The 13,670-nt window shown below is 36.8% G+C and overlaps 1 protein-coding gene and 1 non-coding gene across 2 annotated transcripts; both read right to left on the reverse strand.

Annotated features, from left to right (window-relative positions):
- Positions 1-1,710: 1,710 nt before the first annotated feature.
- On the reverse strand, positions 1,711-1,784 carry TRNAT-AGU. The gene has a single exon. It is a non-coding gene; the product is annotated as a tRNA-Thr (tRNA).
- Positions 1,785-2,354: 570 nt separating this feature from the next.
- Positions 2,355-7,205, reverse strand: LOC113770447. The gene is made up of 4 exons (XM_027314900.1): positions 6,964-7,205; positions 6,742-6,841; positions 4,188-4,577; positions 2,355-2,975 (listed from the first exon to the last, which is right to left on the reverse strand). Exons 1-4 carry the CDS (start codon positions 7,077-7,079, stop codon positions 2,847-2,849), a joined length of 735 nt encoding a protein of 244 aa, XP_027170701.1. The 5' UTR covers positions 7,080-7,205; the 3' UTR covers positions 2,355-2,846.
- Positions 7,206-13,670: the final 6,465 nt, after the last annotated feature.

The raw sequence follows: 13,670 nt of genomic DNA on the forward strand, positions 1-13,670 counted from the left end.
CTTCACTAATTAATACTTGAATACTTAAGTATAAAATTACCTATTTTAAGACTAATGTACAAGTCTCCAATTTTTCAAGCTTATAGTACTCTCAAAACGGTTATTGCTTCCAAACGCGTATTTACTATTCTCACTTAACGAGTTTCCAAAAATTAAATTTTGAAACGAGTCACTTTAAAAATATATTTAAGTTATAGACCCATGTAATTAGGTCTAAAGAGTTTAGAAAATAATATTCGGAGTAAATGGCCAAGTAAATAATTAAATAAGCTAGAAATAGGAAATTAAATAAGTAAATTTTGCGAGCCCTCACAGTATGGACAAAATTGGAAGAAAATGCTTTTTTCTATTTTGAGGCCATTAAAAGTTTAACTTCGCTGTGATAGAGAGGCAAAGTATGCATTGATTTGGTTGAAAAGGCAAGGTGTGATTACTTCCCGACTACGGGGGAGAAACTGTGGTTAACCCTAAAAAGAATATCTCTGTCAAACATACAAAATATATATCTTTCTTCTCTTGAACATATATTTTTATGCACAAACACATACTTTCTCTTGTACACACAAACGAACACACTTTCTATATTACCATACAGTTTTTCAGTATTACAAAGTAACATGTAGAAAACCGAGTCTTTTGCCATAGTAAACTTCGTGCTAAAAAATATTTCCCAATGTAACGCACTTCCATATTTTATTCCCATTATGATTTTTTATTGCCTTATCATCTCCTATTTGCCATGATGAAAATAAGAAAAGGCCTACTCATCAGTGGAGAAATTCATATTCAATAAAAACTAATAAATCTTTGTAGCTTTTTATTTCAAAGTGTATTCCATCCTACCTTCGTAGTTTATTTGGTATTTAAAATGAAAATTTTTGATAGGTATGAACCATGGAATTATTAATCTGTGTGAATTTCTAAGAGTAATTAATTTTTTTACAAGGTATTGGCCAAAAAAATAAAATGGTTGTAATTGAAAAAAAAAATCCAATGAAAAAGGAAAAGCAAAACTAGTACAAATAGATGAATAGGTGAATGATAATAATGAAATCAAGTATCATAAAAAACAATTGCATCCTAAACATATTGAATTTAGTGAATTGAACAACGGAATAGATGTACGCATGTTATAAACTAATCTTGAAATAATTTAAATTATTAAAATATCAAAACTATGGATGCATAAGGGAGTTTTTTTTTTTTTTTTTTCTAATTAGCCATTCATCATATACATTAACAAGTATTATTCAAGATAGCTCTTGATGTCGTACTCAATTAGAACTATTAACAATTTACCAAGGATAAAATTTATAAATTTTAGTTGGTTGTTTATTAACATTAGGCTTCTTTGAGGAGTTGTATGGCTTGATAAAAGAAAGAAAAGAATGAAAAGAAGAGAGGGCCACAAAATAGAGATGAAAAATGAGAATAATAAAAAATGGGAACAATGAGAATGGTAAGACCCAAAGAGAAATCAAGCATGATTTGTTTTTGGGATTATTTTTTGATAGAAAGGTTAGGGCAAAAAACCTCCTAGATTTATACCATTGCATTAATTCATATACTACGGTTATGCTGAAAATAGAATTACTAAGTGACCACTTAATGTGAAGGGAAGGAAAAAAGGATAGGATAAGACTGGAAGAGTCAAACCCAGAATTTACTGACATTGACTATTAATTTATACAAAAGGGAAAAATGTAAACATGCTCTTGTTGAGAGTCGAACTCAAGACCTCCCGCTTACTAAACGGGTGCTCTAACCAACTGAGCTACGAGAGCAGCCAAAGTTAGCAATCATTAAGTGTTATAAAGATCAAATAAAGCCCGTAACAGTTCATGACCTCCCATTTTTTATGTCAAGGTTTATTTTACACACACAATTGTTGTTTTCGGCTAATTTATATCGGTAGCGTAACGGTTCAACCGCACAATTTGAGGCATATATACTTATACACAATGATTTTGTACATTTTGCGTTCCAATATAAATCAATACCAATAATTTACCAACCATTTTGAATTAATTCGGTGTCATAATCATTGAGGATCCAAATCTAGCACTATTAAAGATCATATTTTCTTATTTTAAAACTTGCCAGAAATTTTAAGTCATTTGTTGTTTTGGCTTCCTCTTTGTTTTCAATATGGCAATCCTGAATACATTCTGTCAGCACTCCAAGCACATTTTTTTAACGCTAAAATGAACGTTTAGAGACAAAAATATTTCACCCAACATGTCACCTACGGCAGCCTGCAATTGTCCGTTCTGAACAAGGCAGGGGCAGTTTAATGGGAACGAGTGGGCGGCTTATCAGTTCTTAGGTGGATGGGCAGAGGGATATCGCAATGGTGGGTTAATACCCTTATCCCTTAAGTAGTCGCTAAAATTAACCAATGAAAGGCCCTTTTCTGATCAAGAAAAGTACCTGAAGAAAGATCAAGGATACATATCTCTTATACCTAACCGGGACTTCTAAAAATTAAACCCTTCATGAGGTAACATTAATAGCACAGCTATAGATGGAGCCTAAGCAAATTCTTTGGTAAGAAAGGTCAAGGCAAACAAGCCTTGAATATATTCCGTTTCATTTCACAGCAAAAGCATGTACAACAGAAAGTCCATCTTCATCTCCCTGCCAACACACTTCATGGAGTTAATTGCCAACCTAGCATTATAATTTTACATCCATCTCTCTCTCTCTCTCTCTCTTCGCATATTGAAGGGTGGACATTTTCTCTATCCGCGACAAATATGCAATCAGCTTGTTTTCTCAAGGGATACAGAGACAGATTATCAGTCCATTGTCAGTGGAATTGGTGTTTGCAATAAAAACCTCGAGAATCATCCATATAGAGCATGCCAAGGCTCCTTGCTGGCCTTAGAAGACTTTGGTGGATTCCACACAACCCTCTCCCTTAAAAAGCAAAGAGATGAGTACTCTGCAAGAAGCTCACCTATCCCATAAATTACCTGCGATGAAAGATAGAAATGAAATTTAAAACACCGAAAGCATATTGAAGCTAAACAGACCAAAAAACTACAGATACTTGTAGAGGGGAAATGCTCTCTCTCTCTCTCTCTCTGAGGCAGGGGTGGTGCGGATGTAGAGGCCCTATTCAACAGTGAAAGTAACACGAATTCTTCACATTCAGAAGGCACAATGCTCTAAGATTGCCCTTAGTACCCAGGCAAAAAATCCATCTACCATCTCATATATGTGAGCTAAACATCTAAAGCAATAAATTATGTGATAGGAGATAATTTATGGCATCATCCATCTTAGACAGCTTAATCTTTAGCAGCAAGAGCTGGTTCAGGCCTTTTGACATTAATATTCGCAGCTGTTAAAGCTTACTGAGTGGCTATACTTGACCCACTCAGCTCGGCCAGCTGCAATTAAGTTAAAATTACATGAAACCATTAACAAATGGCAAACTCCCATCTCATATTAGTGAGCTAAATATCTGAAGGGTTAAATTAAGCGCTAAAGATAATGTATGGCATCATCTATCTTAGCCAGCTTAATCTTTAGCAGCAAGAGCTGGTTCATGCCATTTACTTTAATATTTGCAGCTGTTAGAACTTACTGAGTAGCCATACTTGAGCCAATCAGCTCGGCCAGCTGCAATTAACTTAATATCGCTTGAAACCATTGTACAACAAATGCCAACTACACAATGGTATGTGGATCAACAGGGTATCCATCTTTGTTAAGTTAAGTTCAGTAAGTCATATTTGTCAGGTTAGCAGGACATAAAAAACATGTTTTATGCAGGAAAAAAAGGCTGTTAGAAATCTCAAATGAATTTCTATAGTACACGCAGGTGAAGAACATCTGATCACTAAGCCATACATACCAAAAAACTTTTAATATGCATACACAAGGCAATTCTTCTAGACTATAATTCTCACGTTTCATAAATAGCCTTGGGCTAGGCGAAAGGCCACAAGCTAGGGTAAAGAACTTAACATTTGAACCATTAAAACATTCATCATCTTCAGAAGGTTGCCATATTAGAAAATACCACAGAAAGCAAATAAACATTTAATATCCATTATAAGTCAATGCCCATATACTTGAGCAGGTTACCACAGAAAAAACACAGAAAGTGAATGAATAGCTAAGTTCAAGAATAAGTATGCTTAATTGCTGCAAGCTGTACTTGATTGAAGAAAATGTACCTCAGGATACTGTTCCAAATTATTACTGTAACTATGCCGAGTATGTTGTCCAACAAGAACAAGGATTGGGATATCTAAGACACGGACAAGGTGAAGCAAGCAGGCCAACTGCTCATGATATATCTGCAATGATTGTGGAGCCTTTTGAATTTTGGAGGCCAAAGCATGTGTTAAATTGTGCAGTTGGCCAAATTCCAATCCGTAAAGAGAAACTTCATAACTTGAGATAGCGTTCTTATTCTCCAGTTTAAGCTTCGACGCCTCCACAAGAAACGGAACTACGAGATTGGGGATGTCTGATGAGGTCCCTCCCAGAAATGATACCAGAACTTCATTCAAAGCACAAGCTAAAAGTGGAGGCTCGGTATGTTCCAGAAGTAAGACAGACACCTAAAGAACATAAAACATACCATTAGACCTAAGTACAAGAAACAACAGGGAATGCACCTTGAATAGGTCAACTCAATAAGTGTTGCATATTTCAGGTAAAGTTTTTAAAGACACAATCACAAATATGCAAAACTAGAACAAAGAGAATATTGAAAAAATATATTCAACCACGTTATCTAAACAATTTTCAGCAGAAAAACACTAGTGATACATTAAGCTGTGGCAAAACTTGGAAGCAACTGAAAACCAAGGAAGTCATCAAAGACGTTAAGCCTTATGAAAAAGAAGGGTAATGCTAGCTCCCTATTTCAAACAAAATGTCTGCATAGGAATGTGTATCTAATGTCGTTCACCTAAATTTGATGCATATATTGAGACTAAGCAATACTCTTCCATTAAACAATATCACATAAGGCACCTTCTTCTCCTTCATCCCTGCCCATTTTCTAGAAGTCCAACTGGCTGCCAATCCGCAGCTGCTACTACACTGAGCAACCTCCTCTGTTTTACTTGGACCCTTCTCCTTCCTAGTCTTACCATTTCAGATAGCATGGGATCTGTGACCAACATTTCTTAGAAGTTTTCGACACCTCGAAGTTAATGAAATCAGAAGAAAAACAGAGGGAGAAAGTATGCAATGCTTATATTAGAACCAATATTAGAACCAATATTAGAACCAATATTGGTGCATCCAATAGATTTTGGTTCTAACCGTGACGTATACTCCCTATCCTTCCTTCTCTTATATCCTTTTTCCCAGTGCAATATTAAGAAAATATTCACACACACACACACACATACACATACAGGAGGCACCCCCACACCCACGCCCCATAGCATTGGCATGGTGTCCTAGTTTAGAAAACTAACGAATATGACACCTAAACACATGTATCCGCTACCACACTTGGGTCCAAGTAATATAGGTTGCCTCCTACCATCCATCTTTTTTTCTACCCTATAAGAGAAGTGCAATGCAACCAAGGACACCCGAGATTCCAACCTCCACAAACTAGCTGCTACTTCTTTCTCCTCTCACTACCGACATCCCAACCCAACTTTTCTTTGTAAATGCTGAAGCCACCTTATCTCCTTCCACCGTCCTGTCCAGCATGACAACTCTTCCTTTCCAGCCTGCCTGCCCTCCTTGAAACCTAGAACCTCAAATCACCATTCTCCCATCCAGCCATCATGAAAACCCCATCTCTCACTTCTTTTGTCCCGCCTTGAGAGAAAGAGAACAGACCTGAAACCTGTATGAAGCTGCTGGCATCGCTAGCCTTCCCTCAAAGTTTTGAAGTTTGTATCACGCCTTCAAATTTGTCCTTTCCAAATCAGACTAGAAGAGAGTCCAGCAAAAACCACGCAAATGCACAGACACAGTGACAGAAATCAAAACATGCTCACCACGCCAACAGAAATTCCTAGAGGTAAACACAAGAGGTGGAGGTACATTTGCTTCCTTCAAGTATGGCTCAGGTTCCTATTCTGGACTAACAGCTCATCGACTTCTTTGCTGGAAACGAATTAGTTGTGTTACATCATAAGTTTCCATTATGAGATGTGTAATACATGAATGGGCAGCAGTGAAATGCATCTACTACAGGCAATTATGATAGTGTTCTCAAATTGCACATGTACAGTACAAGGATCTTATTAACACCGCCTTTCTGCAAGTAGAGAATTAATGAACAAAGAGAATTGAGAACTACAGAGGCTGAAACTGGAAAGGGCCCTGGAAAAACTCAACAACAGCACAATTTCAAAGTGCGCATATTTGATTAAAATTCATTAACCATCTCTTATTTGCTGTTTTCTTTTTCTTTTAAGCAGTGAATTTCTGCCAATGGAACAATAAATTAGCTTAGGACCACCTTAAAATTAGCCTAGAAAAACTTCAACAAATCCACAAATCCCTCAAAACAATACAACTACACACATATTAAGCTAATAGAAAATGCATTACATTTAATTTTGAATCCCTAAAATCCCACGCCGCACACTGATTAATTCAGCATTCAATCCATGCAGTGATAAAACAACAAAAAAAAAAGGAAAATTTATGGCTGCAATATTTTTTAAATTTCTCACAAATAATAAATAAAAAAAAAAACTAAAATAGGAAAAAAAAAAAAGAAGGAAACACTCTAATACAGAATAATACCTCAGATACTCCATTAATATTGAGAAAGTGAATCATATTTCCAGAAGCTTTATGATCTTTGATTCCATACTTTTCCAGCGACAGCTCAAATGACTCTTCCCTATCACAAGAAATATCATCCCAAAATAAAAAAAAAATGTGGATTAAAAAAAAAACACACACACACACACACACACACACACGCTCTTGTACTAAGATTAAGTTATTTGATGTTTAACTTACAATCTTCGGAGATTAGAGTTAGGGTTTGGTTGGAGAGCATTTGCGATTGAAGAAGCGAAGCCGCCGTCGTCGGCGCCGTCCTTAAGTAGCAAGATCACCCTCGTCGCAGCCTTCATTTTTTCCGATGTTTTATGTTCTTTTCTTTAGTAGGAGAACGTAAATGAAGGATCTGGGAGAGGAGCAAATTTAAGCATTCATCCAAGTTTCCAGGGTTTCAATTCAAAACCCAGCCGGTTTAGTGACTTGGTTACCCGAAAACTTGGTCGGGTCAAAAATGACCAGTCCAATGGTAATTAACCAGTCGGGCAACGATTGACGCTATAATTACGAATTACTAGTGATTAAGGCATGTTTTGCATGTGACGACCCCACTTCTCCCAAGGGCGAATCCAAGGGTATCGGCGGACCGCCTGCCTGGCTCGCGCCAGGACTCAAAACTTAAAGCAATAAAAGTTAGGTAAACAAAAACTAGATAAACCACAAGCGTACTATTCACAATAGCCAACTCCGAAAGAGTTCTATTTACATCCCCAAAAGCAGCTAGTCAAACCACTATATTACATTATGATAACAATCAGTAGAAAATAGACCCTAAGGAGGGTCCTTATACAAACCACCAAAACAAAAACAAACATCTTAATTGTCCAACTATTACAAGCAAACCTAACTATACTAGTGAATGTGCCAAGAAATTCCCCGCGTCGTCCCCTGCTAAGGAAAATAAAGGAAACGGGGTAAGCTATATGCTTAGTAAGTAAACAGGGGTAAAACGGTAAATTTCACATTCAACTAAACATATAAAATCCAATTATTTCACATCAATACAGGAATGTAACATCACAATGGTAGGATACGGGTTGGCTCCAAAGCCAAGTCGTTTGCCATGCGTGACCTCCTGTCGACACTCCGTCGACCATAAATAAGGTCCGTAGAACTCCACTTGTACTCCCACCTAACACCTTATCACCCTCACTGGCCAGTCACCTCACAAACTTGCTCGAGCGAACGAAATTGAGCTTGGTTCACAAGCTCGGGTCACAAACTTGGTTCACATACTCGGTGAATCGGATTCACAAACTTGGTGATTTCAAACTAGGTTGGACTAATTTCGACCAAACCCCGGCCGGCTCGAATAGTCCATCCAAGTCTTGAGATCGGCCCACAATTTCAACATTTTTCACGAACTCACGAAAGTCACCCCAAACTCCAAGTTCAAGGGGTTCAAACCCAAAATAATTTATTTAGACATGTCATGTATAAATATGCACGTAAATTAGGGTTTAGGTCGAGTGCGATGAAGTACACCCTCGCCTAGGTACCCTTTCATTCACCTTAAACACATAAGCAAGTTATATACAAAATGGCCCGAATACTTACTCAAAACACAAAAGTAGTACAATAGCAGAAACCACTTCGTGCGTGTTAGCTAGTAGTAGGCCCCACCAGCTCCGCCTAACTCACCACGGTCTGAAATAGAAGATTGCATCACATTATATCACAAACGGCCACAAACATGCCCAAAACAAGCAAAACGGCAAAATCGGCACATTCAAGTGCGGAAACGGCAAAATGGACACACGCGGGCGGGCGGAACGGCAAACGAAAACGGCCAAATCTGCCATCTCAAACCGTTTTGATCAAAAGTTAGGTTAGGAATATCGAATCAAGGTGGGTGAGACACCGTTTCGAAGCTACGAGGAAGGGCTACAACTTTTATTTAAACATCTCAACCCAGATCTCAATAGGTATTGGTCAAAAATGCACAAAATAGTTCCAGCCATTTCATTTTGGTTTACCAAACAGGCCCTGTTTGAAAGACCGTAACTCACGGCTCAGAAATCGGAATCAAGAAATTCCAGAAGCATTAGAAAGCTCATCCATAAGGCTATAACTTCCGTGTTTGGACTAAAAGTTGAATCTGTAGACACCAAATTTTTAAATAATTTTTATTCTTTTTTATTTTTGTTTCAGTAATAATTCTTATCTATTTTTATTTGTTAATTTCGTGACTTTGGTTTTAGACCTTTAGCATTTGTATAGCATTTTATATTATTATTATCTATTGTTTTATTTTGTATTCGTTTTTGCCTTTTAGCTGTTTATTTTTTTTTATTGTAAGACTTTTTAGCATAAAATTTGTCAAAAGAGAAAATTATTCATAAAAAATATGTTTTATTTCCTTTTACTGTTTATTAATTGAAAAAAGGAAAGGAAAAATCATTAATCAAACACAGGAAAAATCTTAGCTTTTTGTTTCATATTTTGTTACTAGTTTTGTACATTTTATTCAAGTTTTTTGTCTAAATTGTTATTGTTGTTTAATTAAGTGATTAAAAAAAAAAGGAAAAGTCCACGTTTTTTGTTTCGGCTGCAGCAGAAAGGAATTGCAGCTGCATTTCTCGGCTATTTGCCTTGGGTTTTGGCTCCGTTCGATCGTCATAGTACGATCCATCTGGCTTAATCTGGAAATCTCAATGGTTGAGTATCAAGAACCATCAGATGGTTCCCCAAAATGCGGCTGGCTTCATCCAAACCATCGTTGAGAGGGTTTAGTTTCTGGGGCCATATATAAAAGAATGAGAGCTGAAGGTGAGGGGCGGGGGAAAAAATCCGGTGAAAGGGGGAGCGAGTGTATGATGGCTGAGGGTGAAAAGGAAAAAAACTAGAGAGCTGGGGTTTAAAAAAGGAAGGAGAGAGCATCTAGTGATGGCTGAAAATCTGGGGAGAAAAAAGAGGTGAATCTGGTGTGGCGGTTAGGTTTTGGAAAAGAAAGCAAGGATAAGGAGTGTGGCGGCTAAGTAGAGAGTGAAACTTGGAAAGGGGAGAACTTCGAAGGGAGAAAAGAGAGGGACTGAGAGTTAGGACTAAAAGTGGAAGCTACGGGCTAGGATATGAAGAGAAGAAACCAAGCAAGAGGAAACCAAAAAGAAGGAGAGGAGCTGCTACTCGAGTCTTCTTTTCATCACTGCTAAAAATCCATCAGAAAATAGCACTGTAGGGTTCCTTTCCCTTTTCTATAGATAATTTTTATCAATAAATCATGAAACTATGCTGAATCATGAATCGGTGAATGTGGTTAAGAGTTGCGATATTGGTTTATGGTTATAGCTCAAAGATGTTGCCTTTTTGTTGTTATTGTGTATGATGGGTATTTTAGGGTTTGAAATTCGTTTGGCGATTGATTATATTTCGTTCCTAGGCTGTGGTTTAGTAGCAAGATCCTAGCTTTGAAAAGAAAGGACATTTACATGGCTTGTCCGTTTGAAATGCTGAATAGGTTGTGAAGAAAAGTGACCTGTTCCGTTTCCATTTTGAATCTGTCTTGGTTTGTTCGGATGTTGGAGTCTTGCTCTGGTTTCGTTGCTGAAGTTTTTTTAATTTGATTGAAATCTGGGGTTTGTTGTCCAGTTAATATGCCATATGCATGTTCAAACCAAGTTTCATCCTCTTGTATCTTCGCTGCATATTTTTTAAGGTGACTGCATTTGTGAGTTTGCTGAGAAGAAGTAAATGTTTTCGAGCAAAAATTGAAGTTTCTTGCACTTATTTTCGATTGTCGAAGTTGGTAGATTTTGTTTGAGCTTCTTCACACACAAACACATTTAGGTGAATAACTAAAGGCTGTTTTGCTGAAGTTCAAACCATTAGGAAAAGTTGCATCAACCCAGATTTTGCAGAAGGTCGCGTGACTGAGTTCTCTTTGCTCCTCCGTGATTATATTTTTCTTTTGTGGGGGTTAGCGCGCACTTTTCTTTCACCATATTTGAAATGGGGCGACCTGTTATGCTTAAGAAGAACCCATGAGTGTGCAGCCGTTTTGACAAGCCTTTTGTTTGTTGAAGTTTTCGATTTGGGCTTGAAGTCTGTGATGTTCAGTTGGTATACTATGTGTACGTTCATCACAAGTTTCTTTTCTTTCTCATCTTTGCTGCATTTTTTTACGTTGGTTGCATCATGGAATGTGTCGGAAATAGGTAATTGTATTTGGGTAATTGTTAGCAACATGGGCTCGGAGTCATTGCTTTTGTATTTAGTTGGGTTTGGATGGAAAAATTGCATCACCATGAACACAACAATGGTAGAAAATGATAGCTGGAAAATTTTCAGAATGTTATTTCGATGCTTGCATCCCCTTTTTCTCTAATTTTTTGTGTTTAAATCCAGGAATTTCATGTTGCAAAGTGAGAAGTTTAGGTGGTAGTTTTGTTTGTTTTAGTTCAAATGGGACTTGACTGTGTTTGCAAGATGGGTTTGTGAATGCCGCACGTTGCATTGGAAGGAAACCAGAAAGGAGAAAGCTACAAAAGCTTCGTGATCGTATTCTGAGGTTCCTCTTGCATGTTTGGATGTTAAATTCCAGTGGTCTTACTGTTTAGATTAAAGCTTTGATGTTTGGTTGAAAGGGTTTGCTCAAAATTGTGTTTTGAGGCTGAAGTCCGCATTTGAAAATGAAAGTTGCAGCTGGTTTTTTGGGTTGCAGAAAGCTTCATCAGCCGCCAAAAGCTTGTGTTGCAGAAGCTTTCTTCGTAAAAACTTGCATGAACTTGCATGGAAATTTTCTGAAAATTGCACTTTGGCCCTCCAAGTCTCCCTTTGTTCCCTTATAGCCTAGAAACTTGGGAAAGTTAATCAATTTTGCCCCCTTTAACATGTTGTTTTCCCTTGGTTTGCTTTCATGTGATTATTGAACAAACATGCATGAGCTTTTGGGATGAATTTTGGAGGTTTCATAGCTTTTAAGAGATTTATGACTTTAATTTCGTTTTTCTTTAGTAAGATTTTGGAGTCTTTGGTGTTTAATCCTAGCGAATTGACTTTCATTTATTTTTATGTGATTTTTATCTTTTGATTGGGGGGTCTCACCTTAGGTCCTTAATTTTGTTTCTATTCCCCGCTAGACTCTTAATTTTTATGGTAATAATAAATTGATCCCTTGAATCTTCTTTAATCCTTTAAACAAGATCCTTGTTTCGTTTTAATTGGATGAATAGGGGTTGTTTAAATCATTTTTGAATGCTTTGTTTAGTTATTCAATTTTATATTTATTTTATTCCTTGAGATTTTGTTAATTAAAGTGATGCTTTAACCCTTTTGGTTATTTTGGAGGGTAAATATGTAATTCCACTTCATTAGGGCCCCAACTCAAGGGAGGTACACCCTATCTCTTAGTTTCTTACTTTATTTGACCCTATGTGTACTTATGTGATTTATGTGTTTAATTACATGCCTTTTGACTGTTTTCATTTTATTTATTTATTCGCTTTAGTCGTCTTAATTTCGTATATTTATTTTGGTGCCTTTTGATTATTTGAAAGACATTTAAATGCCAAGTTGTAATAGTTAGGTTTATTTTATTTATTTTCATTTTTCCCCGTTAGATTGTAGTAGGCCCCCTCTCAAATGTAATAGCTAGGATTTTATTCGTTTCTTTTCGTGTGTGTGATTTGCATGCTTACGTGCTATGTGTTACCGCTTTTTTAGGGCCTTGCATTTAGATATCATGACTATGTGTTATGTGTTTATGTGATATCATGTGTTTACTCGCTTTATTATGTTTTTATGAGATTATAATTAATGTGTGACGTTATCACACTAGTCCAACGCTAGTTGTGATCCATTTCTCGATACCACACTAGTCCAAAGCTAGCTGTGGTTTCCTTGTTCGATTTCTCACTAGTCCAACGCTAATGAGAAAGTAGAAACATGGGCTAGTCCAACGCTAGACCCTTAGGAGCCCTTCGCGCGTTAGATCATGATTGCATGATAAAATCACTTCATCTCATGTATTTTTTTCACTTTTTAGGGTCTTTTATCATTTTTTGCATGTCTCCCTTACACATATATCCCTTCCCCATATTTTCCCTTATATGTATATTACTTACTCCTTTTGTATGAAACATGGCATTAGACTTGCATTTCATATAAGCATTAGAATTAGGTTAAATCACTTGCTTGGTTAGATAGGAAAACCCCCATTGAATATGGGATATGGACGAATTTGGCTTTCTAGCCTTAGCACGCTTGTATTCCCTCTATTAAAAAGGAAAATTGAGTCACGAACATTAGTCCCCCGTACCCGACATGATGCATTCCTTTAAGACACGTACATTTCTATAATTATTTTATCCTTTCCCCTTTCTTAGATTCTCATATTGTTGCATTATTCATGACTTCTCCGAAGGGTCATCATTGGGAATCACAATTAATGTGATTGGCACCATTCAAGTTTTGAAGAAAATTTTGCCCCCCGATACCCCCTAGGTCTAGGGTTTACATTCATATAGTACGTCCAAATGTGATAAATCTTTAGGTTTAAAATAAGAAAAAATTTTGACTAAGTCGCGCAACTAGCCTTGGCTAGATCGAAAGGGTGCCTTGAGTTCTTATCCTTGCCTTTCCTTTCTTCAAATGTGACTCCCGAATCTTTTTCGTTGGTTTACGTAGACTAGGAGTCATTTAAAAGGGGTTTTTCTACCTTTTCCTTTGAAAAAATCATTTTTTAGGTGACTTGGTACACCTTAACTCTATACCAAGTGGCAACTCCGATTTTGTTTTAAAAAATCCTTTTTAAACTATATTTTGGGTCAAATCGTCGCACTTTCAAACCCCATTTAGGCCCATTTTCCTTTTAAATCAAAAATCATATTTTTAATCAAAAATTCACTTTTCAAACCATTTATTTATTTTATAAAAAATGGGGCGCGACA

The sequence above is a fragment of the Coffea eugenioides genome, chromosome 5 (genome assembly GCF_003713205.1).
Source record: "Coffea eugenioides isolate CCC68of chromosome 5, Ceug_1.0, whole genome shotgun sequence".
NCBI lineage: Eukaryota > Viridiplantae > Streptophyta > Magnoliopsida > Gentianales > Rubiaceae > Coffea > Coffea eugenioides.